At 49.7% G+C, this 24,153-nt stretch overlaps 10 protein-coding genes across 12 annotated transcripts; 5 read left to right on the top strand and 5 right to left on the bottom strand.

Moving 5' to 3' along the window:
- Positions 1-2,327: 2,327 nt before the first annotated feature.
- On the bottom strand, positions 2,328-3,255 carry LOC112350401 (11 kDa late embryogenesis abundant protein-like). Its single transcript, XM_024686549.1, has 2 exons — positions 3,062-3,255; positions 2,328-2,866 (listed from the first exon to the last, which is right to left on the bottom strand). Exons 1-2 carry the CDS (start codon positions 3,167-3,169, stop codon positions 2,438-2,440), a joined length of 537 nt encoding a protein of 178 aa, XP_024542317.1. The 5' UTR covers positions 3,170-3,255; the 3' UTR covers positions 2,328-2,437.
- A 135-nt stretch (positions 3,256-3,390) lies between these two features.
- On the bottom strand, positions 3,391-5,352 carry LOC9647808 (chitinase-like protein PB1E7.04c). Its single transcript, XM_024686548.1, has 4 exons — positions 5,024-5,352; positions 4,705-4,954; positions 3,689-4,621; positions 3,391-3,600 (listed from the first exon to the last, which is right to left on the bottom strand). The coding sequence occupies exons 1-4, from the start codon at positions 5,344-5,346 to the stop codon at positions 3,469-3,471; spliced, it is 1,638 nt and encodes a 545-aa protein (XP_024542316.1). The 5' UTR covers positions 5,347-5,352; the 3' UTR covers positions 3,391-3,468.
- Positions 5,353-6,242: 890 nt separating this feature from the next.
- Positions 6,243-9,227, top strand: LOC9648109 (histone deacetylase 19). The gene is made up of 9 exons (XM_002981565.2): positions 6,243-6,813; positions 7,103-7,543; positions 7,615-7,757; positions 7,823-7,913; positions 7,972-8,087; positions 8,159-8,216; positions 8,280-8,342; positions 8,416-8,876; positions 8,930-9,227. Exons 1-8 carry the CDS (start codon positions 6,286-6,288, stop codon positions 8,872-8,874), a joined length of 1,899 nt encoding a protein of 632 aa, XP_002981611.2. The 5' UTR covers positions 6,243-6,285; the 3' UTR covers positions 8,875-8,876; positions 8,930-9,227.
- A 799-nt stretch (positions 9,228-10,026) lies between these two features.
- On the top strand, positions 10,027-12,213 carry LOC9647807. Its single transcript, XM_024686507.1, has 7 exons — positions 10,027-10,252; positions 10,496-10,714; positions 10,944-11,064; positions 11,131-11,276; positions 11,371-11,433; positions 11,572-11,640; positions 11,753-12,213. Exons 2-7 carry the CDS (start codon positions 10,502-10,504, stop codon positions 11,813-11,815), a joined length of 675 nt encoding a protein of 224 aa, XP_024542275.1. The 5' UTR covers positions 10,027-10,252; positions 10,496-10,501; the 3' UTR covers positions 11,816-12,213.
- Positions 12,214-12,374: 161 nt separating this feature from the next.
- On the bottom strand, positions 12,375-14,544 carry LOC9648108 (adenosine kinase 2). The gene is made up of 13 exons (XM_002981469.2): positions 14,321-14,544; positions 14,199-14,252; positions 14,059-14,105; positions 13,963-13,994; positions 13,801-13,902; positions 13,673-13,740; positions 13,544-13,620; positions 13,390-13,487; positions 13,253-13,323; positions 13,112-13,178; positions 12,922-13,044; positions 12,808-12,868; positions 12,375-12,704 (listed from the first exon to the last, which is right to left on the bottom strand). Exons 1-13 carry the CDS (start codon positions 14,413-14,415, stop codon positions 12,553-12,555), a joined length of 1,047 nt encoding a protein of 348 aa, XP_002981515.1. The 5' UTR covers positions 14,416-14,544; the 3' UTR covers positions 12,375-12,552.
- Positions 14,545-14,704: 160 nt separating this feature from the next.
- Positions 14,705-16,753, top strand: LOC112350395 (pentatricopeptide repeat-containing protein At4g02750-like). The gene has a single exon (XM_024686527.1). The coding sequence runs from the start codon at positions 14,705-14,707 to the stop codon at positions 16,751-16,753; it is 2,049 nt and encodes a 682-aa protein (XP_024542295.1).
- A 16-nt stretch (positions 16,754-16,769) lies between these two features.
- Positions 16,770-18,037, top strand: LOC9647806 (elongation factor P). The gene is made up of 7 exons (XM_002981562.2): positions 16,770-16,941; positions 17,015-17,092; positions 17,150-17,256; positions 17,318-17,395; positions 17,451-17,552; positions 17,617-17,698; positions 17,760-18,037. Exons 1-7 carry the CDS (start codon positions 16,830-16,832, stop codon positions 17,882-17,884), a joined length of 684 nt encoding a protein of 227 aa, XP_002981608.1. The 5' UTR covers positions 16,770-16,829; the 3' UTR covers positions 17,885-18,037.
- An 18-nt stretch (positions 18,038-18,055) lies between these two features.
- On the bottom strand, positions 18,056-19,213 carry LOC9648106 (pentatricopeptide repeat-containing protein At1g06140, mitochondrial). Its single transcript, XM_002981468.2, has one exon. The coding sequence runs from the start codon at positions 19,211-19,213 to the stop codon at positions 18,056-18,058; it is 1,158 nt and encodes a 385-aa protein (XP_002981514.2).
- Positions 19,214-20,092: 879 nt separating this feature from the next.
- LOC9647805 (26S proteasome regulatory subunit 10B homolog A) lies at positions 20,093-22,531 on the top strand. 2 transcript variants are annotated; one of them, XM_024686600.1, is made up of 14 exons: positions 20,093-20,179; positions 20,237-20,391; positions 20,452-20,613; positions 20,677-20,786; positions 20,841-20,952; positions 21,004-21,272; positions 21,323-21,447; positions 21,498-21,541; positions 21,608-21,739; positions 21,790-21,867; positions 21,930-22,012; positions 22,062-22,184; positions 22,235-22,295; positions 22,348-22,531. In XM_024686600.1, the coding sequence occupies exons 1-14, from the start codon at positions 20,116-20,118 to the stop codon at positions 22,507-22,509; spliced, it is 1,680 nt and encodes a 559-aa protein (XP_024542368.1). In that variant the 5' UTR covers positions 20,093-20,115; the 3' UTR covers positions 22,510-22,531. The 2 variants fall into 2 exon arrangements, with proteins under 2 accessions (XP_024542368.1, XP_024542367.1); XM_024686599.1 differs by having other exon boundaries at positions 20,998-21,272.
- LOC9647804 lies at positions 22,532-23,907 on the bottom strand. Of its 2 annotated transcripts, XM_024686602.1 has the most exons (3): positions 23,364-23,907; positions 22,777-23,289; positions 22,631-22,723 (listed from the first exon to the last, which is right to left on the bottom strand). In XM_024686602.1, the coding sequence occupies exons 1-3, from the start codon at positions 23,895-23,897 to the stop codon at positions 22,709-22,711; spliced, it is 1,062 nt and encodes a 353-aa protein (XP_024542370.1). In that variant the 5' UTR covers positions 23,898-23,907; the 3' UTR covers positions 22,631-22,708. The 2 variants fall into 2 exon arrangements, with proteins under 2 accessions (XP_024542369.1, XP_024542370.1); XM_024686601.1 differs by having other exon boundaries at positions 22,532-23,289.
- Between the last annotated feature and the right edge of the window lie 246 nt (positions 23,908-24,153).

Genomic DNA, 24,153 nt, shown 5'->3' with positions numbered 1-24,153 from the left:
ATTAGTTAAAAATGACAAATGATTTACATAAAATCATCAATTGCTTATGAAAGTCTTCCTCTCTTTTGCAAATCTAAAATTCAAAGAGCATTTACATCCTTGTTCCCCCAATTTTTAATCCTTGTTTATATAACCAGTTGATATATATTTTTATTATCAACAATAACACTAGATGCTTGCTTGGTTTCCTGCCACAAAAGAAAACTAAAACTGAAAAACAAACTCTTTAATATAAAAAAAAAAATTCTTTCCTTCCAATTGATCTCCTTGAGATTAGTATATAATAATTATTGTGCTAATTGCCTTCTTTGAAAGAAAAGAAAAAGAAATTAAATCCATCTCCTATAAAAGAAAAAATGGCATACTTCATCCTGTGTTTAGGGCTCCATTCCTCCTTGGTACTTCCAATAAGAATCTCTATAAAAATAGTACCCGAATCTCTACCCAATAGTAGTTTGATTTACAAATGGACTGAACCCTAGAAAACCTAAATTAGTATCTTCTCAGAAATATTTGAAGTTTCTAAATCTTTTTTATCAGGAAAGATTAAGCAAAATTTTCAGATTAACCAAATGTTCTTATCAGGTAGTATAAAACAAATATTTCCTATTGGAAGACATTTTTCTGCCATGAGATTTTTGCTGTTGGGAGGCTGTTATGAGATTTACCCATTGGCAAAATGTGTACCTATCAGTGTATTTATATGATGCAATCAGGAAATCACTATAAAGAGTAATATTTCTTCTTCTCTTCTCATTTTTCTGCTTTGTTCTTTACTTTTCTACTTTCTACTCAATAGTGCAAGAGATGGCAAGCAATAATCTAAGGAATGCATCAATAGTGGAGGATAATCTCGTCACGGAATTGAGGACACCCACATTGATGGCATGGAAGAGCAAGAAGTGCAAGAATGACAAGGCCACAAGTATCACTTGCAAGGGGAATGAGTCGATAATCAAAATATCAACTCATAATAGTGTTATTTTTGCAAGTTACTAGTCTTTGCAAGAGGAATCAGTCGATAATCAAAATATCAGCTCATAATAGTGTTATGTTTGCAGTTACTAGTCATTTAAGCATCATCCATTTTCTAGCGCCATTTTCCAAATGTTGCTTGCTTGCATAGTGTGTTAGTGCATGGTGCTTTAGCAATGCAATATAGGAGTCCTACTAGCCTTATTTTTTGCAACAACTGCTTGCGCCTTCTCTCTATAATAGCCAGTGGTGGGATTTAACTAGGTACATTGTTTTTCGGATGCTTGGTGACATTTTTTTTCCTAATTTGGCCAAGCAATCTTTTGTCCATGCATAATTCCAAAAGCAACTCATTCTCTCTGTGATCACCAATGCATCAGCCCATGTTCATGTAAGTAAGTTATAAAGTTCTTACTTCTTCTAATTTGCAGCTAGAACTGACTTTTTCATCTTCTTCAATGTTAGGTCTCTAGAAAGACTTTTTGAAGAATGAGAGGATTTATAAATCCTAGATGACAAAAGACCATTGAACACAACTAACAATCAAGGAACTCAAACTGTGGTGCCTGCAAAACAATCGGGTAGTTTGTGTATTTAAAGTCGATCTCTTTCCCCTCACATTCGGATCTATACTGAAAAAGGCCGTGCTCAATCATAGTGTCATCTGTGTCCTGGAAATTCTCTAGTGTCTACTTTTCGTCAGCATCCCGAGCGAAAGATCGAATTGAGTGTGCTAATGGCACGGACGCTTGCTTCTTTTTTCCAGCTTCCTGCACTCCATTTACACTAGCCTGCTTCACTCATTGGCACAAATCCTGCAGCAACGAAGCCCTGCCGCTTGACTAGTCAAACATCGCATCCCACAAAGCTTCCACCCTAGCATTCCTCTCGGATACAAAAGCCAACGCCTCATCCTTGGGATATTTCTTACGCGCCGGCAGGTGAATCCACCGCAAGCTGACGAGAGCAGCACAACATTCGCCTTGCACTCATCCTTGGAGATATTGACCAGCTTCTTCATCAGCTTGTCAACCTCACTAAGCTCCCAGTATGATCAAGAACGTTGGCCTCGTCAATGAAGACGGTTGGAAAAACACCTATGTAGCCATTCAGAGAAGTTCATAGGTGTTTGCAATGATTACCCAACTTCTATCGTTCCACCGGAGAATGATAAGTCAGTCCCGTCGATCCCGTCCAAATAATAGACATACTCGCTGCAAGGCGCCTTCTCCAGATCGGCATCCACTTGGTTTATCGAGAGTCTTGCCAACTCATGAACCACGGCCGTCTTTCCCGAATCTTTTGACCGACGGTGACCAGCTGACCCGGGTCGCCCAGCTAACTCAATTGGAAACATTACTAAACCCACGTGATACAGATAATTATTCCAACAAAGGTTTTAAAGATAACATTTTCAGCAATGTAATTCACACAGGTAAGGAAGGTCCCTCCAACTTTCAATTCAAAGCCCGGTGTGAGTACCGGTGTGGGTGCCGGGGACGTGAGCTCCCGTGCCAGTATGGCCGGTGCCGGTGTGGGTGCCCGTGCCAGTATGGCCGGTGGCGGCCGACAGGGGGTTGTGTGTGCCGGTGTGAGTCCCCGTGCCAGTATGACCGGTGGCGCCCGACAGGGGGTTGTGTGTACCGGTGTGTGTGCCAGTATGAGTCCCCGTGCCAGTATGACCGGTGCCGGTCGACAGAGGATTGTGTGTGCCGGTGGTGTGGCCGAGCCCCGTATCGTGGTGCCCAATCCCGTGCTTCTTCTCCTCCGCCTTGGCGATGTTCTCCGCCTGCTTCTCGTGGAGGTGTCCCGCCGCCTCCGCCTCCTTCATGTGCTTCCTCTCCTTGGCCTCGTGCTTCTCGGCCTTGTTGTGCGCGGTCACCTTTTCAGCCTGAACGAAGACCACACCAATGAATTGATCAGCACGAAGCTCAATCGATCGATATGAGACAATGACACGACAATCGCTCGGACCATCTAATAACAAGTATAAAAGATACTACTCAATTCAGTTCATGAGACACCAACGTGAAGCATTTTGAGATCGAGCAAACATCCCGGATTAAAGAAAGGGGGGAAATCTCACCTTCTCGGTGCCCGAGGCCTTAGCCGAATCCATCTTCTCCCCGGCCTTGGCCATCGCGTTGCCGGTCTTCTCCTGCACTGCGGCGGTGGCATTCCTAACACCCTGCATCTTCAAACACCTTTCGAATCAAACGATCTCGACTAGAAATCTCTTCGCTGATCTGATCACAACCAAAAGAGCTAGAATGCGTCACGTTTTCTATCCATAGCGCTTATATACACATCGCCCAGGCTAGAACCACGCGCCACGTATCGACCATCCTAGTGACGACACGTGCATTTCCTTTGTGACGTGTCTCTCATGCACTGGGCTGCGCTGGCGAGCGGCCATTGACGGAAAAGGCATCTTCTTAGAATGTATTACATATTGGCGAGGGAATAATCTTCTCTCACTAGGTAGTACGTGGCTTATTTTGAGTGGGATCTCTTTTCTGAGGTGTCCTTGAGCGAAGGTTGAGCTGATAATTCACTGGAAATTTGCGAGCTATCTGGCGATGGTGATTCTAAAGAGCTAAGGTCATCGCTCGAGCTAGCTTGAGCCTGTAGAAGTAGAAAAGCAAAAACACAAAGACACATATATCGCTTAAGATCCCGAGAAACTAAACTTTTCAGAGCGATCGAAACTTACGTGTGAGAGATTGCTGCTCCAAATCATCCCACCGCTGCTGCTGCTGCTGCTGTTGTTCTCGAGAGCTGGCTGACAATACAAGTTCGTCAATCCAGACGATGAAAAGTTCCTGCCAAGATCCAAACTCGTTGGAAGAAAGCTCGAGCTATAAACTCCAAGTATATCGGCAAGACCACCTTGAAACACACCGGTGCTAGGCGACTCGGGCTTCAGCGGACACGGCAAAACCACACCCATGAGAGGTCCGCTGGCCAGAGAAACGCCCGAGGCCGGGGAAACCAGAGGAAGCGAGAAACCCAGAGGAGGAAGGAGCGGAGGTGGCGGCCCGACTGACACGAAAGAAGCGGCTGCCGAGGACGAAACCAGCGATGGAAGGTGAGAAGTGAAAGTCGAGTACTGCAAAGCCGAGGCGGCTCCAAGCGGACATGGGCAGTAGTAAGGAGCCACGACTGCCGAGAGAGGAACGCTAGGAACACTTACGGAGCCACTTACTAGGAGCGGGAATGGAACGAAGGTCTGTGGGAGTGATCCAAGGATTCTCTGCGCGAAAGCCTTCTTGTCGAGCTCTCCCGAGCTTCTCAGCAGCCGCTGGCTCTGGTTGAGTGAGAAGAGCGTCGCGGCGATGGAGCTGGAGCCAGGAACAGTGGTGGAAGTCGACGAGGCGAGGCCAAAGGACATGCCTATTGCTGCTGCCGCAAGCGCTTGCGAGCACACTGCGCTTGGAGCATCGTCTCCTTCACTCGAACAAACAAATGGATTGCTCAAACTTGGAAGTGGCAAAGAACCTGGCAGCAGAGCTTCTGGGCCGGAAGAAAACGAGTACGAAGAAGACGGTGGCAAAGTTTGCAAGCCGCTGGCGATCGACTTGAGACGCGACTCGTGGATGCCTGTCTGCTGACACAAGGTTGGCCTTTGTTGCAAGATATCTTTCATCTGTAGCACAACAAAGGCACGAACGTTTTTCTTTAGCTCTTCTCTAGAACAGACAAAAAGGGATGAAGAAAAATGTGACTGACCTTGAGGACTAACTCATCTCCACGAGCTTTGGACTTTTCCGATTGCCAGAAGAACACCGATCTGTTTGAGGCGAGTTTGAGGACGAAGGATCTGCCGGAAGAGTCCGTAGCGATTTCTTGCAGCTCAACTGGAAAAGAGCCTTGGATTGGTGACGAAGAAACTAGAGCCAGTCTTTCGATCGTCCCATCATCGCCCAGGAATGAGAGACGGAAGTCGGAGCTGGGCAGCATCGTCAGATCGAGGTGACCCCTGCGGCAAAAGAAAAGAGAAAGAGTAAACCACCCAGCCTTTGGAAATCACAAAGATCTTACGCTATACCTTGAATTTGTTGGACGAAGAAAGTAGCCATGGCTGACAATTCTTCCAACGCGAATCGAGACGAGAGGAGCACATAGACACCGAGCAAGCGTGGCGACTTCCTCCGAAGAGAATTTCTCGCTGTTTGACGACGAAGCAGCAGCATCCAATGACGGGCTAGACAAGGAGATTGCCACAAACCCTGAATCCGCCGCTGGGCGTGGTGAAGCATCGGATCCGGAGCAAGCACTGTCCGACAATGGATTGGAGCCGTCTGGTCTCTCAGCATCCGCCGCATTCGCCTTACCGCATTCCCAGCCGCAGTTCTTATCACTTGCGTCCATCGCCACCAGCCCTAACCTAGGAAAATATTCGGCGAATACTTTAAATCGATTCTTTATGCAAAGGGTTTGTAAATGAATAAAATCATCTCTGACTCAATTTATTTTAATTTTAACAAACATGATGTTTTACTAATCAGATTTTAGGAATAAGGATGATCACTCTGACACCAATATATTTACTAATTTGTAATAATAATCCGAAATATATTTCATAAGCATGCAGTCAGTGTTCCATCCATATTGCCTATAAATTCGTTGAGATCAATCTTCTTGATATCACCCCCACACTGTGTTACTAATATGTGCTTGTCCTCTAAGGTTACACCACTGCAGGATCCCAGGAAATTACCAAACTCTTTTCGGTGCAAGTTGTGGTCTGTAGCAAACTGCACCAAATCATTGAGGTTCAAGTCAGTGCCATGGGTAGATTTGTCCTTCTTGATGCAATTTCCATTCAGCCAGGAACCATCCTTGATCACAACATCGTCGCAAGTCTTTGAGTAGTCCTTGACGTCCTCGTTGCACTATCAACACAGAATTAAGAAATTTTCCCACTGCCAACATGAAACTTACATGGGGCCTTTCAACTAGTATGGCACTTGCAGTGACGATCAAAGCAAATAGTATTAGAGGAGAAGCATAGCCCATGCCTTGGTTGCTAAAACTATATGAGAAGCTCCGCAATAGTTTATTTTGGTTGAATTTAACAATGACATAGGAATACAGAAATATACATAGCCTATGTACAGGAGCGGCAAGAATCGCAATATTATTTCGAACCACGTGGAGTAATATCCATTTATCTATATAGAACTTTACAATAATTAAACCAAGCAGAATCAAATATAATTCTTTTCGCATATCTCTTTTAGCCCCTGCATTTTAGGGTTTCTCTTTTAACTTAGGGACTTAGAGGAGGAGGAGGAGAGATCTCTGGCGATGGATGGAAGCGGCAACTCGCTCGCCTCGGGGCCGGAGGGGCGGAGCAAGCGCGTCGCCTACTTCTACGACCCCGAGGTAGGGAACTACTACTACGGCCAGGGCCACCCAATGAAGCCGCACAGGATCCGGATGACCCATTCCCTCCTCGTCCACTATGGCATTCACAACAAGCTCGAGGTTCTCAAGCCTCTCCCCGCCAAGGATCGGGACCTCTGCCGCTTCCACGCCGACGACTACGTCGCCTTCCTCCGGGTCATCACTCCCGAGACGCAGCACGAGCACTTGCGCGCGCTCAAACGATTCAATGTGGGCGAGGACTGCCCGGTTTTCGATGGCTTGTACTCGTTTTGCCAGACTTATGCCGGTGGATCCGTCGGTGGGGCTGTCAAGCTCAACCATGGTCACTCGGACATTGCGGTGAATTGGTCTGGTGGATTGCATCACGCGAAGAAGTGCGAGGCCTCGGGGTTTTGCTACGTCAACGACATTGTTCTTGCCATCCTGGAGCTTCTCAAATACCACGCTGTAAGTTTTTCGTGGTTTTCTCTGTCGAGAGCTCGCAAAAATTTCCCTTTTCTTATCATTCCAGAGAGTTCTATAGTTACAAAGTTCTTTCCTATGCTTGTTTGTGTTTTTCTTTGTTCTCTTTCGGCAGTAGTTCTCTCGCTGTTGCAATACTCCTAAAGCTGCTACAAGCTTCTCTTGAGTTCTCATCCTTCAGTGTTGCTACAAAGTTTCTGTCGTACTTGCGCTTGTTTTCACTTTGTTGCATAGCCACAAAGTTCTCATGGCTCTTTCTTGTTTCTCTTTCCAGCGAGTTTTGTACATTGACATTGATATACACCACGGAGATGGTGTCGAGGAGGCCTTTTACACCACAGACCGTGTCATGACCGTCTCCTTCCACAAGTTCGGGGACTACTTCCCCGGAACCGGGGACGTGAGGGACATGGGACACGCCAAAGGGAAATACTATTCTCTCAACGTCCCGCTCAACGATGGCATCGACGATGAGAGCTACCATTCTTTGTTCAAGCCGATCATCACCAAAGTGATGGAGGTTTTCCAGCCGGGGGCTGTCGTGTTGCAGTGTGGAGCCGACTCGCTGTCCGGGGACCGGCTTGGATGCTTCAACCTGTCGATCAAAGGCCACGCTCAGTGTGTTAAGTTCATGCGGTCTTTTAACGTTCCGTTGCTGTTGCTCGGAGGCGGAGGCTACACAATCCGCAACGTTGCTCGGTGCTGGTGTTACGAGGTTTGTACGACTTGAGAAACAAGCTCTCTTTTACTTTGGTTTCTTGATTAGAACAACACCTTGCCTTGCAGACTGCTGTTGCTGTAGGTGTGGAGCTTGAGGATAAAATGCCATACAACGAGTATTACGAGTACTTTGGCCCGGATTACACGCTCCACGTTACTCCGAGCAACATGGAGAATCAAAACTCGGCTCAGTACCTGGAGTCCATAAGGTCTGATTTCATTTTTTACTTCTCTGTCCTTGAGTACGATGTCTTTGTATTCACTGAGTGTACAGGAATCGACTCCTGGAGAACTTATCGAATTTACAGCATGTACCAAGCGTACCATTCCAGGAGAGACCACCTGATACTGATCTTCCAGAAGAGGTCTCCCTCTCTGTGGCTTCTACATGGTGAAAAGCTGAGAAGTTGTTTATAACTGTAGGAGGAGGAAGACCTCGATACGCGTGAGAAAGGTCGGGCTTACTCAGACTCGGAGTCTGAGGAAGACGAGCCTCGCAGGAGTCGTCACCAAAGTCCTAATGACGCTGCCATATCCAGGTTTCGTGCTCTCTTTCTTTATCTTCTCTTGCGTTGAGCTAATATCAAGTGTCCGGCTGCGTCTTTTACAGGCGACAATCACCCTCGGCAAGAGATGACCGCATCAAAAAGGAAAAAGAAGAACTTATGGTACGAGGACAATGAATTTTCTTATTTCCTTGCTCCTGACGGGACTATTATATCTGTGTGAAGGACGAAGGAAGTGATATCGACGGGGATCTACCCAAGGTTCAGCAAGAACCTCAAGATGACCAGGTTTATATACCTCTCTCTAGATTCTATGGCTGAAAAACCACCGAAAACAACAACAAAAACCATTTTTTGGCAGCCGACTGCGATGGAAACCGATGCCAAAGCCGAGGAGAAGTGCTCGTCCTTGCTCCCGGATGCACCCTCGGCCCCCCTGGCCTCGTCCGCGGACACAGCGCACGAACCAAACGAGCAGAGCACCAGCAACACAAATTGGCAACTTGTGACGACCTCCACTGCTGCTACGGCCGCAGCGATGAATGCTCGAAGTCCATTAGCTCCTCCCGCTCCTAATCAAGCTCCCCCGAGCTCGACAGCCATCGCCACTGCTGCTTGGACGCCTCCAACTTCTGCCACAGTCGTAGCTCGGCTGCCTCGATTCTCCGCGAGCTCTGGAGCTCCAGTTGCTGCCACTGTCACTGCCACCGCCACGGTTACCGCTGTTACGAGCTCCACAGTGGCGAATTCTCCAGCTCCAGCGCCAGTTCCAGCGGCTCTAGCTCGTGTGACCGAAGCTCCCACACCAATGACTCCTTAAAGGTAAGCTCTCGAAAAAACTCTTCTTTGCTCTAACACAAGTTTTCTCTTTTTAGAACGCGATCGAGCTAACAGTACTTATAGGATTTGGATCATCCACAAGAGGAGAATTTACGAGCCAAGCAAGCTCTTGTTCTCTAAAGCTTTGTAAGCTAAATTTTTTCTCTCTATTATGCTCGAATCTTTCTAAGTGGACACTGCGCGAAAGAGAGAAGTGTCTCGTCCACGAGGTAGGTAGCTTGTCAATTCGATCATCCATTTGGGATGATATGAATTTGGGCCATGCGGCGGTACGGCGTTGGCCATGGTCCACACTCAAGAAAAAATATTATAAGATTCATATATTCTGATGCGCGTACGGCCTTTTTCGATCCCCCACTGTCACGCCGAGATTATGGCCGCCGGGAACTTGCCGGCATATTCAAAACGGCCGGTGGGCTTTCTTTTCCCGCCGCAAAGCGCATATTCCTTTCACTCCACGTTGGCCATTACACCGAGCAGTAAAAACATGCCACGTAGAATTTACAGCTGGCCTCCACTCTCCCTCTAATTTTCTTTGTTGTTAAGAATCTCCCATTGCATTAACGAAGCGAGCGTGTGCGTCGAGGGTTTAAAGTTTTTAACGCTTTGCTACTATAGGCGCCCAAAACATTTTACCGGATCAAGTACTAGAAGGAGACTTTAGTACTTTAATCCAGGTAAAAGTAGCAAACTGGAAAATGGCGGGAAACCACGAGGTAAGAAGAAATTCCTCCCACCCCCCCAACGGGGCTCCCGGACCCCAAATGGCCGATTAAATCCGCCGCAATGCCATCTCAACCACCCGCCTAGTTTTAACCTTCCCACGAATTTTACTCGAACTGGTCCACGCCGAATTTCCCTTGTAAGCCGGCTGCATGGCACGCAACCAGCAAGCCTTAACTGTGCATTTCTCACCGCGGGGTAGCGTCTGCCGAAAAGTAACGTATAGACCGGCTGGTCCGCCCGGCCTTAAGCTTCTTAAAGCGAAACACAATGCGCGGGCGCCTGGCCTAGAAGTTCTTTTCGTTTGGCAAGCAAAAGCCCGAGAGCGTATGTATCTCTATAGGCCGGTTGCATGGCCGCGTTTTGCCCGGGCTATACCTTCTAATATTCGGTGAATATTCACGAGGGCTTGGGTGGAAGCTTTAGCGTGGGTGTAGAAACCCACGCCTACGGTGTGTGTGTGTGTGTGTGTGTGTTGTGTTTTCTTTCTTTCTTTGTGGTACCTATATGCGCGCTGTGCTTTCTGCGTGTTTGGAGCTATGGCGCCGTGACGAGGAGGTTAAAGCGATCGATCGATCCAGGCGAACGCAGCGATCCATTGATCGGCGCATTGGACCGCGGATTGGAATTCGTCGGTAAGCTGTGGATTCCCGTCTTTCTCGGAATTTGCGCTCTCTCCAGCTCAAGATCTGCGGGGAAAGCCCCAAATCTCCGTAATCTTCCCTGCATTGCGCTCGATCTCTCCTCCCCTCACGATCTTGGTCTCCAATTCCGATCCCCGCCGCCAAGCCGCCAATCCCGCAATGCGCGGATTGAGAAATCTTTGCAAGAAGCTGCGCTAATCGATGGGAATTCACTCCTTGGCTGTGTGCTCGCAGGCGCTAATGCTGGAGGCGGACAGCGGCCCACCGGGCTTGTTTCCTCCCGGCTGCTTTGCTCCTCACAGCGGGGACGAGAGCGGGGAGGAGGAGGAGCTCTCGGTTCTTCCCCGGCACACCAAGGTCATTGTGACTGGAAACAACCGCACGAAATCCGTGCTCGTCGGGCTACACGGCATCGTGAAGAAGGCCGTGGGACTTGGCGGCTGGCATTGGCTGGTAAGCAAAAAAAATCAATGCTTTCCTTGCTTTGCATTCCTCTCCGGTTTGATTGATCACGGCGGCTTTTCAAATTCCATCTTGCTTCTTCTTCTTGGAAACAGAGCTCGCGATCGCGCGCGATGGATTCCGAGCTCCAGCAAGCATTTTTTCTTCTTCTTGTTGCTATTGTTTTGTTTTATTGATCTCGATGCCCCATGGCGGAATCTAATCGAATTGCTCTTGGCAGGTCCTCACGAACGGGGCCGAAGTAAAACTCCAGCGCAATGCGCTGAGCGTGATCGAAGCGCCCACTGGACAGGAAGAAGACGACGATATCGACAACCCATTCTCGAATGAAACAACACCCGGTATGGCTTCCTTGAAATCAAACTCGCGCTTTTCTCTCTTGATGGCTGACTTCCCGCGCTGCCCAGATGATTTCCCAAGAACATTCAAGCCCAGAGTCCGGCCCCAAAAGCCCGCGGCGCACGAGATCACGCGCATGGCCGATGAATCCAAGCGCAGCTCGGAGAGACGGTGCGAATTCGGCCTCAAGACGTCCCAGTCGCAATGTGTGCCGGTAAGCAAGCATGGAATTCTTTACATATAGCAGCTCAGTTTCCTCTAGCAGGTTTTACTTTCTGAAACCAAAACGTTTCTTCCTCCTTTCTTAGGTTGTGGACCTTGGTAAACTCGATACGGCAGCGCTAAGGAGATATCGGCGACACTTCAAGCTCGTAAGCCCATCTATCTACTTTTGACTTCATGGGAGAGAAACGAAAGAAAGAGAGATGCATGTTTATCGAGAGAGCGAGAGAGAGAGAGAGAGAGAGAGAGAGAGAGAGAGATCCGTGTCTAAAACACCGTCTTCTCAGTTTGATGTAGGCCCGAATTCCTCGAAAGAACAGCTACTGCAAGCAGTGTCAAGGCACTTCGTGGGACAAGTAAGTCGCTCCTCGTCCCGTGACCCCATTTCATTTCATTCCCCTCGTAAAGACGATAGCTTTGCGTTTAAACAAGCAAACTTATCCCCCTTGTGTGGTGGTGGCGTGGCAGCAACTGGACGAGCTGCAGGTGATCACAGGATTTGTGCAAGCTGCAAAACGGCCGCGAATGTGAGCTGCGCTGTGCTGCCGCTGCTCCCTGCTGCTAGGCTGCTACCTTCGACGAGAGACGAAGATTTGCGCGACCAAACTTTTGCCAGGCATAAAAACTTGTAAGATATCTACAACCCTCCCCCGTCCTCTTTTTTCCTCGTTTTTTTTTCTCCTCCGTCCTCCTTTCCTTGTTCTGGTCGTCACTGTCCCATTCCTAGTAATTCTCGTATGGGAGAAACGCTGCTGCCGCTGGCTCTTCTGTCCCCTTGCTTCTCGCTCGCCTCGCCTGATCGCCTGATCGCCTTCCCCCCTATAACTTATGCTCTTGTTCGCCACGGGGGGTGCTTAACTTCTAACCAAATGTGTCTAAACTGTACAGAGGTGCCAGAAAAGAATGAGAAAAAAAAAGAAATTTCTAAACACCACGTCTTTGATCGATCGGTAGCGATGAATGATCTTAGAACCTCGCCGTGAATCATGAAAGGGGAAAATTCTTTGGTGTGGATGGATCGTGGAAGGATGACTTTGACTCACACTAGCACTAACGAAAGTGGGCGAGGAAAGTGGGGGCGGTAGTGGTATTTGACTTTTTGAAAACGCGACACCCAAAAGGACGCGCGCTCTGTGTTAAGTCTCCTTGATTTTATTCTCGCCCGAGATCTCTGCGCGGCGAGATTTTCTTGCTTGCTCGATTGACAAAACTTTGTAGGGAGCAAAAAGATTTGGTTTGCTCGAGAAAACAAGGCGCACCTAAGATCTTTAGAGCTCGGATGTGAAGTCGGGCTTTGGCGGATAGGTGCAACCCGAGCGCTGGATGATGACGTTGGCGGCGTAGTTTCCGGCCTCGCAGCACCGCGGGATACTCTTGCCTTGCACCAGATGTGACAAGAATCCACCAACAAACGCATCACCTGGAAAGAAAAGAAGGATGCTTTGTTAAGAGGGTCCAAAAGGATAGAACTGGCAGCGACAACGATGGACAAGCTAGCGATATTGAAATGCTCGCTCACTCACCGGCCCCATTTGTGTCGACGAGCTTCTCCTTTGGAAGGAGCTTCACTGGAAATCTTGTCACCTGGGGACCGACGGAGTTGAGATATGAAAACACAGAAGCTTTTGGTCTCTTACCTTGCCGTCCTCCGCGACGACCGTCGGGTCGGCCCCCTGCGTGATGACTGTGACTCGCTTGTGAGTCCCCGACGCCTTTGGAAGTGCCGAGATCTTTAGAGCGATGGTCTCGACGTCGTCAGTCTGTCCAGAGAGGAATGAGAGACTCGGTTAGAGTTGGAAGACAAGTTTAAGAACAAGTCTTTTAAACCTCCCAGTTTTGACTCTTTGAAAAAGCCCTGGCCTCGGTCTCGTTCCCAAAAACAAAGTCGATGTACCTGTGGGCATCGCGAACACATGAAGCAAAAAAAAAAAAAAGTGCATTGGACACGTCTCAAGGATGTGCACTCACGGAAATGCCTCCATCAGCTGGCTGGTAAAGAACTCGCATATGAATGGGGCCGCCAGGTTCATCATGAAATACTGCACGCAGTGAAGATGCGAGAAAAACTCATCAGAGCTGAGGGAAAATGCATGCGCACAATTCACCTTTCCTTTCTCAGCTGCGTGCTTGGCGATAAGCATCACAGATTTCGCAGAGACTGTCAAGAAGAACCCGGCTATATAAAAGAATTTCGCCTTTTCAACTGCATGCAAGCTTTCCATGAGACAAAAGGAATCCAACTACACGAAATGGATTTACCAAATGCCCAGTTTTCAGGCTGCTCCAAATGGTGAACTTTATAGCAGTTTGCAGCAGACAGGTTGGCAACCAAAGACCTGAAGCGACAAGAGAATTATCTACAGAGGAACAAATCTTTTAGAAGTATACCTTTCTCCTCCCACAACGAGAACAGCACAGGTACCGGTGGGTGTGGATTCATCTTCGTAGTATCGAACCTGCAAAAGGATCCAACTCCGATTAATATATCAAGATCCACACTGCGGAGGAAAACTTACATTCACCCCGCCAGCAGTCGAGCTCTTCTTCATCTCTTTTCCGAATTCGTCCTTTCCAATGCAGCCGATGAATGTGGTAGCACCGGGGACTTGCAGCATCCACTACACACAGGCTACACATTTCAGCAGCGCGAAGAAACCAAAGATGCGAACTTGAATTACCTGGGCGACCCGAATAGCATTCTGAGTGGCACCTGAGAAAAGTTTGAAAGATTTTTCCTCGGTATGGATCGACAAGCTATATAGCGAAAGAAATACCTCCTGCAATGTAGTCAACCTTGTACTTGTTAGCGAGCTCTCGGTACCTGGAAAAACACGGAAAAGACAGGAACATAAGAACACTAGAGCCGGAATTTCCAGATCTGGAATCACGCGCATCGAAATCTCGCAATGCTTACATTGGCAAATGCTTCTCCTCGGCCAGGATGGCGTTGTTTAGCTTCACATCATACCTGGAGAACGATATCACACGTTATCCAGCGGCAAATCTAGAAAAGATGAAGAGAACGCGAGCACAAACTTCTCAAGAAAGCTGGGATCCACGACAGCTGAGATGTCGAGCAGAGGGTTTCCAATCCCGAGAAGAACGCCTTCCAGATCTTCCTGCCGAGCCATTCCCTAGAAAATCGAGAGAGAGAAGCGAAGGGACGAGGAGAAGAGGCGCGGCGCTCTTGGCGGGCGAGCAAAGCGCCAATGCAGCCACAAGAAGAAAGAGAAGAAGGTTTAAGCCGAGAAGAAGAAGAGATATTAACCTAAACGAGCTTTTAAGCGACGAGATTCGAGACCGCGACCTCCTGTGGTAGGTGGCGTGGCGCAGTGAGTCGTTCCAGCCAATGGAAAACCATCTAGTCAAACATCGAGAGCCAAAATTGTCCACCATGGTCTCCACATTTTTGACAATAGCATGAGATTAGCTGCCAACGTTGATGGAACGCTAAAGTCCTTTGTTTCGCTAGTAAATTCTTGCTCCATTAACAGAGATTTGCGGGCTGCAAAGCTAGCGCATCTACAAATCTTGCAATCCCCACACAGAAACGACCGGTTTCTCGCAAATTATCTGATCAAAATGTACGGCAGGTGTGGTAGTGTTGAAAATGCAAGAGATGCTTTCGCCAGCATCAAAGACCCAAACTTGTTTTCTTGGAGTTTGATGTTCACAGCAGTTGCCCAGAACCGGCATTTAGAGTACGCTCTAGAGATCTTCCATAGAATGCCAGAGAGAAACCTAGTGATTTGGAACACCCTAATGCTCGCTTACTCCGATACCTCGCAACACGATATAGCGGAGAATATCCTCAGCATAATGCCCGAGTGGGATATCGTGTCCTGGAACTCCATGCTTCAAGCATATGCCAAGAATGGGTATCTGGAGCGCGCAAAGATTCTCTTCGACGACATGGGCGAGAGGGACGTGGTGTCGTGGACGACGATGATATCCGCATATTCCTCGTGTGGGCTCGTCCACGATTCCTTGATGCTCTTTACGAAGATGCCAGGGAGGAACCAGGTATCTTGGAATTCTATCACGCACGCATTTGCCCTCAATGGCTGCGTGGGCGATGCCAAGCGCTGCTTCGATCGGATGCCCGAGCGCAATCTCATCAGCTGGACGGCGCTGGCTCGCGTCGATCCGGAGCTCGCGATGGAGCGGATCCCGGCGTGGCCGGGCGCGTCGATTCTGGGCTTGATCTCGGACTATGGAGAGGCTGGGGAGCTGGACAGAGCCCTGGCGATCTACAGCACCATTCCGGGCGAGGATCTGGAGCTCTCGACTAGCATGATCCACGCGTATGCGCGCAATGGGGAGCTGGATCCGGCGATGGCTTTGTTCGATCGAATGCGGCAGCGGGATCTCGTGGTGTGGTCGCTCATGGTGTCGACGCTCGCGCATCACGGGCGATTAGCGGCTGCCGGGGATTTCTTCGCCAGGATGCCCGAGAGGAGCATCGTGGCCTGGAGGGCGACGATCCAGGGGCACGCGCAGAGCGGGCGATCGCAGGATGTCGCGAGGATTTTCGAGGATCTGCCTCAGAGGGACGCTCTCTCCTGGACATCTTTGATCGTCTCGCATGCCATTTGTGGGGATCTCGCGAAAACAAGGCAGTGCTTTGAAAGATCTCCCGAAGTAACGGTGGTAGCGACTTGTGCTATGATCAGTGTGCTTGGAAGGTACGGTCATGTAGAAGAGGTCAACCTATTATTTAATTCCGTACCAAACGAAGATCCAATGGCTTGGACTGTCGCTATAACTACAAATACCAAGTGTGGGCATTTAACTAACGCAAAGACCTTGTTTGACAAAGCGACTAAGAGAGACGTTAGGGTATGGGATGCTATTATAGGGGCATTTGCACAAGCAGCGTATTTAAGCAGGGCGTTAATCGTGTTTAGCAAGATGCCATGTTGGGACATAGTAGCCTGGAACACCATTATCACCGCAAATGCCCTCAAGGGGTATCAAGAGGAAGCGTTGGATTTCTTCGCGATTATGCCCCAGAAGAACGTGGTGTCGTGGACGGTCCTGATCGCCGCGAATTCCCACGCGGGAAGGTGCAGGGACTCCATCGCGATCCTCCACTCGATGCAGCAGTGTGGATTCCTCCCCGACGACACCACATTCACGATCGTCTTGCTCGCGTGCGCTCACGCGGGGCTGCTGGACGAGGCGCGCTGGTGCTTCGAGCTCATGGTGTGCGACTACTCGATCCAGCCCACGCGCGAGCACTTTGGATGCCTGATCGATGTGCTCGGCAGGAGTGGATCGCTGGGCGACGCCCAAGCGCTCATCGATGTGATGCCCTACAGCGCCGACAATGTGGCGTGGGGGATGTTCCTCAGCGCGTGTCGATTGCATCACGATGTGATTGGGGCCAATTGCGCGGCAGATCGTGCCATCGAATTGGCGCCCACCATCTCTTCTTCGTATGTGATGCTCGCGAGCTCTCTGGTTTGAACGATGAACGAGGGCCGTTGATGCTCCCGGGAGGAGGAGCGATCCCAGCCGTTGGGTTCTGGAACGAGGAGAAGCAATGGATAGCGTCGTGTGCTCCGCTAGGGTTTTGGTTCCCCGGAGCTTCATTCCTTCGTTTCGGCCGCATTGTCAGCCGCATCGCCAGAGGACGCAGCAGCGATTCCGTCTCAGTGAGTAATCGATTCGCGCATATTGCGTAGAAATCTGAGAAGAGGAAAAGGAGAAATCTCGCTGTTTTTCCAGGCATTGTCGCGGTTTCCAGCAATGATTTTAAGACTGGAACGGAGATTGAGATTGACAATGCGCCCTGGCGCGTCATCGGTGAGTTTTTCTTGTTTGATAGATATTTTCCAGGGAGAATGACCGCATTGTTTGTAGAGTTTTTGCATGTCAAGCCTGGCAAAGGCTCTGCCTTTGTGCGAACCAAGCTAAAGAATTGCATCACTGGCAACACTGTGGAGCGGACGTTTCGGGCAGGAGAAGTTGTAAGTTTTTTCCTACATTCTCAAGGAACAAACATTGACGAGCTTCTCATTTTCTCTCTAGCTAGAAGACGCCACAGTCCAGAAGAACGTAAAGCAGTTCACTTACAGAGATGGCGATCAGTACGTTTTCATGGACATGGTAAGAGCTAATCGAGAATTCATCTTGCGCCTTTCGCGAATTTTTTTTCTTGTAGGTTTCTTTTGAGGAATCTCGCTTGAATGCCAAAGAAATTGGAGACAAAGCAAACTGGCTGCGTGAAGGAATGGACTGCACAGTTGTGTCGTGGAAAAATCGGGTATGTCTGTTCTGTTTGTGTTCTCCCTTGTTTCAATATGTTTTAACTCGATCTCACGAGGCAGATTCTCGAGGTAGACTTGCCAATCGCTATGAAATACAAAGTCGTCCAAACGGATCCAGGAGTTAAAGGAAACAGAGAGTCAGGTATATAGATGAATTCAAGGGATCTTGTCTCGGTTTCGTGAAAGTTTTTGTTCATCTTCAGGTGGAACGAAACCGGCAACACTGGACACTGGAGCTGTGGTTAACGTCCCGCTGTTCGTGGATGAAGGGGAGGAGATTATCATCGATACGCGCACTGGGGAGTACATGAGTCGCGCAAAATCTTGAGAGTAAGTTGTCCTCTGCGATCCAAATTTTGTAGGAGCTGTGTTAGTGGATCGCTTCCATGGCCTCCTCAACAAAGAACTCCAGTTTTTGGACAAATGTAGCCAGGACGATCAAGTATCGATCGCATCTTTTTTGAATCTAAGGATATTCCTATCTCCCGCGCTTCTAGTTTTAGGGCTTTTGAGCTGCGATAACGCTCGCGAGCACGGCGTAGGAGCTCGATCTCCTGGGCTCCAGCGCGATAGCTTCCCTCGCGGCTCGCTTCGCCCTCTCAAGATCACTGTGCGTCCGGCACGACCCCAGGAAGCTCATCCAGATGAGAAGATTGGGACGCCCGCCGGGGATCCTGCCCATGAATCGCTCCGCCTCGGCGAGCGCCCCCAATCGCCCCAGCAGGTCGATCACGCAGCCAAAGTGCTCCATCTTGGGCTGGATGCCGTGGTCGAGCCGCATGGACGCGAATTGGCGCAGGCATTCCTCGAGCATCCCGGCGTGGCTGCACGAATTGAGCACCGAGACGAAGAGCGCCGGGTGGATCTTGACGCCCTCTTGCTGCATCCTCCCCAGGATCTTCATCGCTTGCCCGAGGCGGCCGCGATGCGCATACGCCCCAAACAGCGTGCTCCAGGCGAGCTCGTTCTTGTTCTTGGCGGGCATCGCATCGAATATTCCTTGGGCGATGGTCAGGCAACCGCACCGCCCGTACATGTCCACCAGGGATGTGGCCACCACGGCTTCTTGCTCGAGCCCTAGCGCGGCGGCGAGCGCGTGGATTGATCGCCCCTCGGCGAGTGCCGAGAGATTCGCGCAGCCGTCGAGGACCGCCGCGAATGTGAGCTTGCTGGGGCGGATCCCGGCGATTTGCATGCCGCGGAAGATCGCCAGCGCCTCCTTCCATCGCCCGTGCTGCGCGAAGGCGCCGATGATCGTGTTGGACGACACCAGGGATTCGTCGCCGCGGTGCTCGCGGAAGATCGCCGCTGCTCGATCCAGTCGCCCGCATCGGCCGTAGAGATGGAGCACGCAGTTGATCAGCACTGGGTTCTCGATCACCAGCAGCCCAATTTCCAGCGCGATCGCGTGGATCGCCTCGCCGGCCTCGAGCGCTTCCAGATTCGCGCACGCGGTGAGCGCGAGCACGCAGCTCACATTGTCCGGCGCGATCGATCCGGTGGAGATCATCTCCTGGAACAGCGCCAGCGCCTCCTCGTCTCTCTCCTGCTGGATGCAAGCGCTCATCATCGTGTTCCACGAGATCACGCACTGGCTCGCGTAGATCTCCCGGAAGACCCCGCGCGCCTCCGCGAGATTGCCAGACTTCCCATACATGTTGATCACGGCATTTGCCGCGAGAGGATTCTCTCGCAGGAATCCAGCGTCGGAAGCGATCCTATGGATGATCCTCCCGTCCTCCACATCCGAGCAAGCGCCCAGGACGCTGACGATCGTAACAGCATTCGCGCGAAAGCCCCCTTGTTGCATCGATCGAAAGCAAAGAATCGCATCGCGGTTTTGCCCGGTCTTGGCAAATGCGTGGATCATGCTTGTCCAGGTGATAAGATCTCTCTCGCGCATCCCAACAAAGATCCCAGCAGCGGATCCGGCGCTGCCACACGTCCCATACATGCTGATCATCGCATTTCCCAGCTTTGTCGCGTGGGATCGGCCGAATCCACTCGCCAGGATCTGGAAGTAGATCGCCTCTCCCAGCCGCGCGCTCGAGCAGGCGCCAAGAACAGTGATGAAGGTGATTGGATCGGCGCGCTCGCCATCGAGCAGCATCCTGCGGTAGAATCGCAGCGCCGCGGAGGATTGCCCGGCATCAGCGTAGGCGCCGATCGCTGCGGTCCACAGCACGACGCTCCTCCTGCCCGGGATTCGATCAAACACCTCGATCGCGTCGCGGAGGCTGTGGCAGCGGAGATACATGTGGAAGAGATGCGCGGCGAGCAAGGGATTGGAGGATTCCAGGAGGCCCGGGGAGTGGGCGATGATCCGGGCGTGGATCGCCCAGCCATCGTCCAGCGATCGCGAGCTCCCGCAAGCGCGCAAGAGAGAGCAGTAGCCCTCGGCGTCGATCGATCGCTTGGCTTCCATTCTTTGCAGCGCGCGCCATATCGACGAAGAGGGCATGCATTGGGAATATTCTCCAGGTCCAGCTCAAAAAGAATCTTTCAATGACCTTTTAATGTGACGTTTCTTGCAGTATGGGAATTAGGGCTTAATGCGCGATGATGCTTGTCCGCGGGATTCGTAGCGGCCGCGCGGCATCGGCGCTTCGCGCGACGCTCGTCGGTAAGATTCTAGCTGCTGGCGATTCTCTAGAACTCACGATCGCGCGCGCTATTGCAGGATGCTCGCAAATCGGCCATGGCGCCCGAGGCTTCGCTGGAGGGAGCGAAGCCGCCGATTCCTCTCCCGGCGGCAGCTGGGGGACTCTCTCGGTGGGAATCCTGTTTGGAGCTGCTGCCCTGTACTCGCAACCGGCATTTAGCGACAGCAAAGTTGTGAGTGTGATTGTGAGCTTGCATGAAGATGTTTTGATTGGATTTTTCTCTTTTGTCTAGTCCGGAGGATTCTTCTCGAGCAAAGTATCGGGAGGAAACTCGACTTCTTCGGACGATATGGAGAAGACACTGGAGGAAGTTCGCGAAGGATTGCGGGAACGATTGCGACCCTTGAAAATGCACGCTCTTCCTCCTATTACCGTCGTTTCTAGAGGGCAGCAGGTACCACGAATGCATCTTTCCCTTTCTATGGTCTTTTAATTGTTACTTCATTGTAACTAACAGGTTGCGGTCAGGTTTCCCGTGCCTCCAACTTGCGACACTTACCGGCTTGTCGTTGATCTGGTTTCTCATCTTGGTGGTGATGTGGATCTGGCCGTGAGAGCTTCCAGCAGGTAGTGTAGAGACAGAGTTGCGGCGATTTGATCTCTTCGTTTGTTCTGAATCAGTGCAGTTGCTCGACAGTTGGTAGTTTCCCATCCTGATCGAAACAGCGACAAAGTTTCTACGGACAGGCTTTGCGTTGTCATCTTCGAACCTCTCATAGGGGAGAAATCGTCGGTACGTTTGTTTGCTTTTAGATGAGAACTTGATGAGTGCGTGCAGTTGCAGGAAATAGAGTTTTTAAGAAAGGGGAAACTGAGTTCGGCGGAGCTTGACACGGTGATAAGTACTGTACGCACAGCTGCCGGTATCAATGTAGAGCCAGCGCCAAAAGTGAGAATTTTTAAGGGAGAAGTGAATGGAAGAAAAGTTAAGCGAGCTTTAGACGCTTTGGATAAGCTTGGAGTTAAGGTCTATGGCCTTGACATGGAGAGTGGCGAGACTGAGGCGGAAGGTCTCACGTGGCAAAGTATTGCAGGATATCACGAGCAAAAGAGGTACTCTTTTTTTTTACTTTGTTGTTATCCAGCTTACGTGTGTGATACAGGGAGATAGAAGATAACGTCCTCCTAGCTCTAAAACGTCCAGAAGTTTATGACAGTATTGCAAGAGGAACTAAGGAAAAGTTTGAGTCTAATAGACCACGCGCAATCTTGTTTGAAGGACCTCCAGGTAGGTTTTAGAAACTGAAGCGGACCTTCTCATTCTTTCCGTTTACACAGGTTGTGGAAAGACTTCATGTGCGAGAGTTATAGCCAGTCAAGCGGTATGTGTCATGTCTTCAATAACCTTGTTTTCTTGTTCGCTGACTGGATTGTAATGCCAAAAACAGGGTGTTCCTTTGTTGTATGTGCCTCTGGAAGTTGTGACATCCAAATATTATGGAGAGAGCGAACGCTTGCTTTCTTCCGTGTTTAATGCGGGAAATGATTTCCCGGATGGCGCAATTGTGTTTCTGGATGAGGTATATCGAGCTTTTTTGTTTAATCCATATTTCAGCAATGGACCTTACAGATTGATTCGTTGGCAACGAGCCGAGATAGTGATATGCACGAAGCCACCAGAAGAATGCTGTCAGTCCTCTTGAGACAGGTACAAGATTTTTTTCGTCTAGCTTTCCCGGTATTTAGACTGGTTATCTTACTCGGGAGAAGATGGATGGATTCGAGCAAGATAAACGGATTGTTGTCATCGCGGCAACAAATCGGAAGCAAGATCTTGATCCGGCGCTGCTCAGGTCCGCTTCCAAGTTTTGAATCAGTCGGAGTCTTACCGTTTTTTGGCAGCCGGTTCGATGCTTCAATCACTTTCGATTTGCCTGATTTACAAACAAGAGAGGAAATTGTAGCACAGTATGCGAGGCACTTAAGCCGGAAGGAATTGTCCTCTGTTGCAGCCACAAGTGAAGGGTACAATGCACTCTTTTATGAGTACTGGTTTTGAACTTTTCTCCATCCAGGATGTCAGGTCGCGATCTTCGTGACGTTTGTCAACAAGCAGAACGAAAGTGGGCTTCTAAGGTGAATTTCATTTTTATTATTAGGAAAGATCTTACGTCTTGGATTCCTGCAGCTAATCAAGGGACTCGTTGGAAATCCACCCACGCACGAACTTCCTCCTGTTCAAGAGTACATGGAGTCGGCTGCAAAGCGGCGAAGGACACTCGTGAAATGGGCCGAAGAGCAGGTTGTACAGCAATCCGCCAAAGCTAAAGTAGCTCTCAGTACAAGCTAAAGAAAAAAGGGAGTTTCTTCTACCGCCATTTTTCCTGATGACACTGGTTGGATGTTGGCTTCACCTCTTAGATAAGTCTGAGAATCGCTTCAAGGAGCGCGAGTCCAAAAACATGCCTGAAGTGAAGAAGCTGTCATCAAGTCAGATCATCAAGCCTGGTAAGTCGTCGTCCTCCTCGTCAGTATCAAACTTCTCACTGTCAGGTGCGTAGCTTCTGTTTTGGAGAGCTCTCTTTCTCAGCACGTAGACGTTAAAGTAGTAGCTTACCAGCTCCTCCCGGCTCCTCCTTCCCGCGAAGGAAGCTTGGAGGTCCGGCCAAAGCTTCTCCTCCTTGTCCCCGCGGCAGCTTCTCACGATCGCCGCAAACTCAGCTTGCTCTTGCCTGCTCCACTTGGCCGACTTGATTAAGCTCTCCCCCATTGAGTGAAACCCCCACTCGCGGAAGACGTCCTCTCCCAGCTCCAGCTTGAGCTTCCTGCGTTGCTCGTTGACGTGTAGCTTCACAGAGTCTTCCGCGCTATCGTCCGCGCTGAAGCACGTACTAGCGGTATGGCTTCGGTTTCTCGCCACCCTTTTGGACCAGACCACTCTTCCTAGAAAGAGCTTTGAGTCATCGTCGTCGGCATGGAGAGCCACGGTGGAGGGAACTTTGGCTTGAAAGCTTGGTCCGATTGGAACGCTCTCAGGCTCCGAGGAACTTGGAGGCTGAGGTTTGGGTCGAGGTGTGAGAGAGCGAAGGCTATACTTGGAAGGTCGTCGTGCTCTAGTGTTATCGTATCTCTGTACGTAAAAATACATACGAAGACGTCAGTTAGTTATTAAATGACATAAACCATTGGATTGATTAATTGTACCTTTTGGTGGTTGTCTTGCCTCTGGAGGCGACCCAAGAATGCCCTGATTGTAGCTTGGAATTTCCCACTGTCCCCTTCACGGAGGGCTGCATTTCCTGGATCCAGAGCCAGCTTCCTCAAATGGGCCAGGGCCTCTTTGACATGAGAGTGAATTGGAGGCTTTAGGGCCTCTTTGACATGAGAGTGGATTGAAGGCTTTTCATTTGGATCAACACTGGCTTTGGTGACATTTGCAGATGTAGCACCAGCACCAAAGACCCTGCCACTCTCAAAAGCCTTGAGGTACTTCAGATAGACTAACTTGACACTAGGCCCACAATGTGGTGGCAACCCTATTGAGGCTGCCACATCCCCCCACTTTCTAGACCCACTAGTTTTAGAGTACCCACCTGACTCTTTCACCTTGTCTAGCAAGAGTGCAAGGTTCACCTTATTACCTGCTATGAATACTGGAAGTGGCCTCTGCCCAAGTGCTCTTCTAGCTTGTAATGCCCACTCAACCTTCTTCTCAAATGCATCATTTCTAATTTCCATTGCTTCCCTTGGCAGCCCTAAAGCCCACTTCTAGGGTTTTACATACTCAAAAGTTGCAAAGTGATTTCATTCTTGGCAGGATTTGAGCCTAAGACTCTTGCACTTATGAAGTATATATTTTGGATATATTGCCTCTTCACATCAAATCAAATTTATAAACTAGTATCAAAAGAATCCATAATCATTCTAAATTCCACAAACATCACTAAAATTTACCTAAAGCCACTTCAAATTGTACACAAATCACTAAATCTAT

The sequence above is a fragment of the Selaginella moellendorffii genome, unplaced genomic scaffold (assembly GCF_000143415.4).
Source record: "Selaginella moellendorffii unplaced genomic scaffold, v1.0 SELMOscaffold_49, whole genome shotgun sequence".
NCBI classification, from domain to species: Eukaryota; Viridiplantae; Streptophyta; class Lycopodiopsida; order Selaginellales; family Selaginellaceae; genus Selaginella; species Selaginella moellendorffii.
Note: the sequence above shows the minus strand (reverse complement) of the source record. Positions and strands in the feature narration are given on the sequence as shown.

Bases quoted from the DNA above. Each gene is read 5' to 3' on its own strand.
- LOC112350395 (XM_024686527.1), top strand. From the start codon at position 14,705: ATGAGATTAGCTGCCAACGTTGATGGAACGCTAAAGTCCTTTGTTTCG.
- LOC9648108 (XM_002981469.2), bottom strand. From the start codon at position 14,415: ATGGCTCGGCAGGAAGATCTGGAAGGCGTTCTTCTCGGGATTGGAAAC. The intron at 13,621-13,672 runs GTATACTTCTAA...TTGTCGCTTCAG, and splicing joins CTCGTTGTGGGAGGAGAAAG to GTCTTTGGTTGCCAACCTGT. The intron at 13,045-13,111 runs GTTTAAAAGACT...CTCTCTGGACAG, and splicing joins CAAAGAGTCAAAACTGGGAG to ACTGACGACGTCGAGACCAT.
- LOC9647805 (XM_024686599.1), top strand. From the start codon at position 20,116: ATGATGCTTGTCCGCGGGATTCGTAGCGGCCGCGCGGCATCGGCGCTT. The intron at 21,448-21,497 runs GTAGGTTTTAGA...CCGTTTACACAG, and splicing joins CTTGTTTGAAGGACCTCCAG to GTTGTGGAAAGACTTCATGT. The intron at 21,740-21,789 runs GTATATCGAGCT...TGGACCTTACAG, and splicing joins CAATTGTGTTTCTGGATGAG to ATTGATTCGTTGGCAACGAG.
- LOC9647806 (XM_002981562.2), top strand. From the start codon at position 16,830: ATGGATAGCGTCGTGTGCTCCGCTAGGGTTTTGGTTCCCCGGAGCTTC. The intron at 16,942-17,014 runs GTGAGTAATCGA...CTGTTTTTCCAG, and splicing joins GCAGCAGCGATTCCGTCTCA to GCATTGTCGCGGTTTCCAGC. The intron at 17,257-17,317 runs GTAAGTTTTTTC...TTTTCTCTCTAG, and splicing joins CGTTTCGGGCAGGAGAAGTT to CTAGAAGACGCCACAGTCCA.
- LOC9648109 (XM_002981565.2), top strand. From the start codon at position 6,286: ATGGATGGAAGCGGCAACTCGCTCGCCTCGGGGCCGGAGGGGCGGAGC. The intron at 6,814-7,102 runs GTAAGTTTTTCG...TTCTCTTTCCAG, and splicing joins AGCTTCTCAAATACCACGCT to CGAGTTTTGTACATTGACAT. The intron at 8,088-8,158 runs GTTTCGTGCTCT...CGTCTTTTACAG, and splicing joins AATGACGCTGCCATATCCAG to GCGACAATCACCCTCGGCAA.
- LOC9647807 (XM_024686507.1), top strand. From the start codon at position 10,502: ATGCTGGAGGCGGACAGCGGCCCACCGGGCTTGTTTCCTCCCGGCTGC. The intron at 11,065-11,130 runs GTATGGCTTCCT...CGCGCTGCCCAG, and splicing joins CTCGAATGAAACAACACCCG to ATGATTTCCCAAGAACATTC. The intron at 11,641-11,752 runs GTAAGTCGCTCC...GTGGCGTGGCAG, and splicing joins CAAGGCACTTCGTGGGACAA to CAACTGGACGAGCTGCAGGT.
- LOC112350401 (XM_024686549.1), bottom strand. From the start codon at position 3,169: ATGCAGGGTGTTAGGAATGCCACCGCCGCAGTGCAGGAGAAGACCGGC. The intron at 2,867-3,061 runs GTGAGATTTCCC...GTCTTCGTTCAG, and splicing joins AGGCCTCGGGCACCGAGAAG to GCTGAAAAGGTGACCGCGCA.
- LOC9647808 (XM_024686548.1), bottom strand. From the start codon at position 5,346: ATGGACGCAAGTGATAAGAACTGCGGCTGGGAATGCGGTAAGGCGAAT. The intron at 4,955-5,023 runs GTATAGCGTAAG...CTTTTGCCGCAG, and splicing joins CTTCGTCCAACAAATTCAAG to GGGTCACCTCGATCTGACGA. The intron at 3,601-3,688 runs GTAAGTTTCGAT...CTACTTCTACAG, and splicing joins GGAGCAGCAATCTCTCACAC to GCTCAAGCTAGCTCGAGCGA.
- LOC9648106 (XM_002981468.2), bottom strand. From the start codon at position 19,213: ATGTATGGGAAGTCTGGCAATCTCGCGGAGGCGCGCGGGGTCTTCCGG.
- LOC9647804 (XM_024686601.1), bottom strand. From the start codon at position 23,897: ATGGAAATTAGAAATGATGCATTTGAGAAGAAGGTTGAGTGGGCATTA. The intron at 23,290-23,363 runs GTACAATTAATC...TTTTACGTACAG, and splicing joins GGCAAGACAACCACCAAAAG to AGATACGATAACACTAGAGC.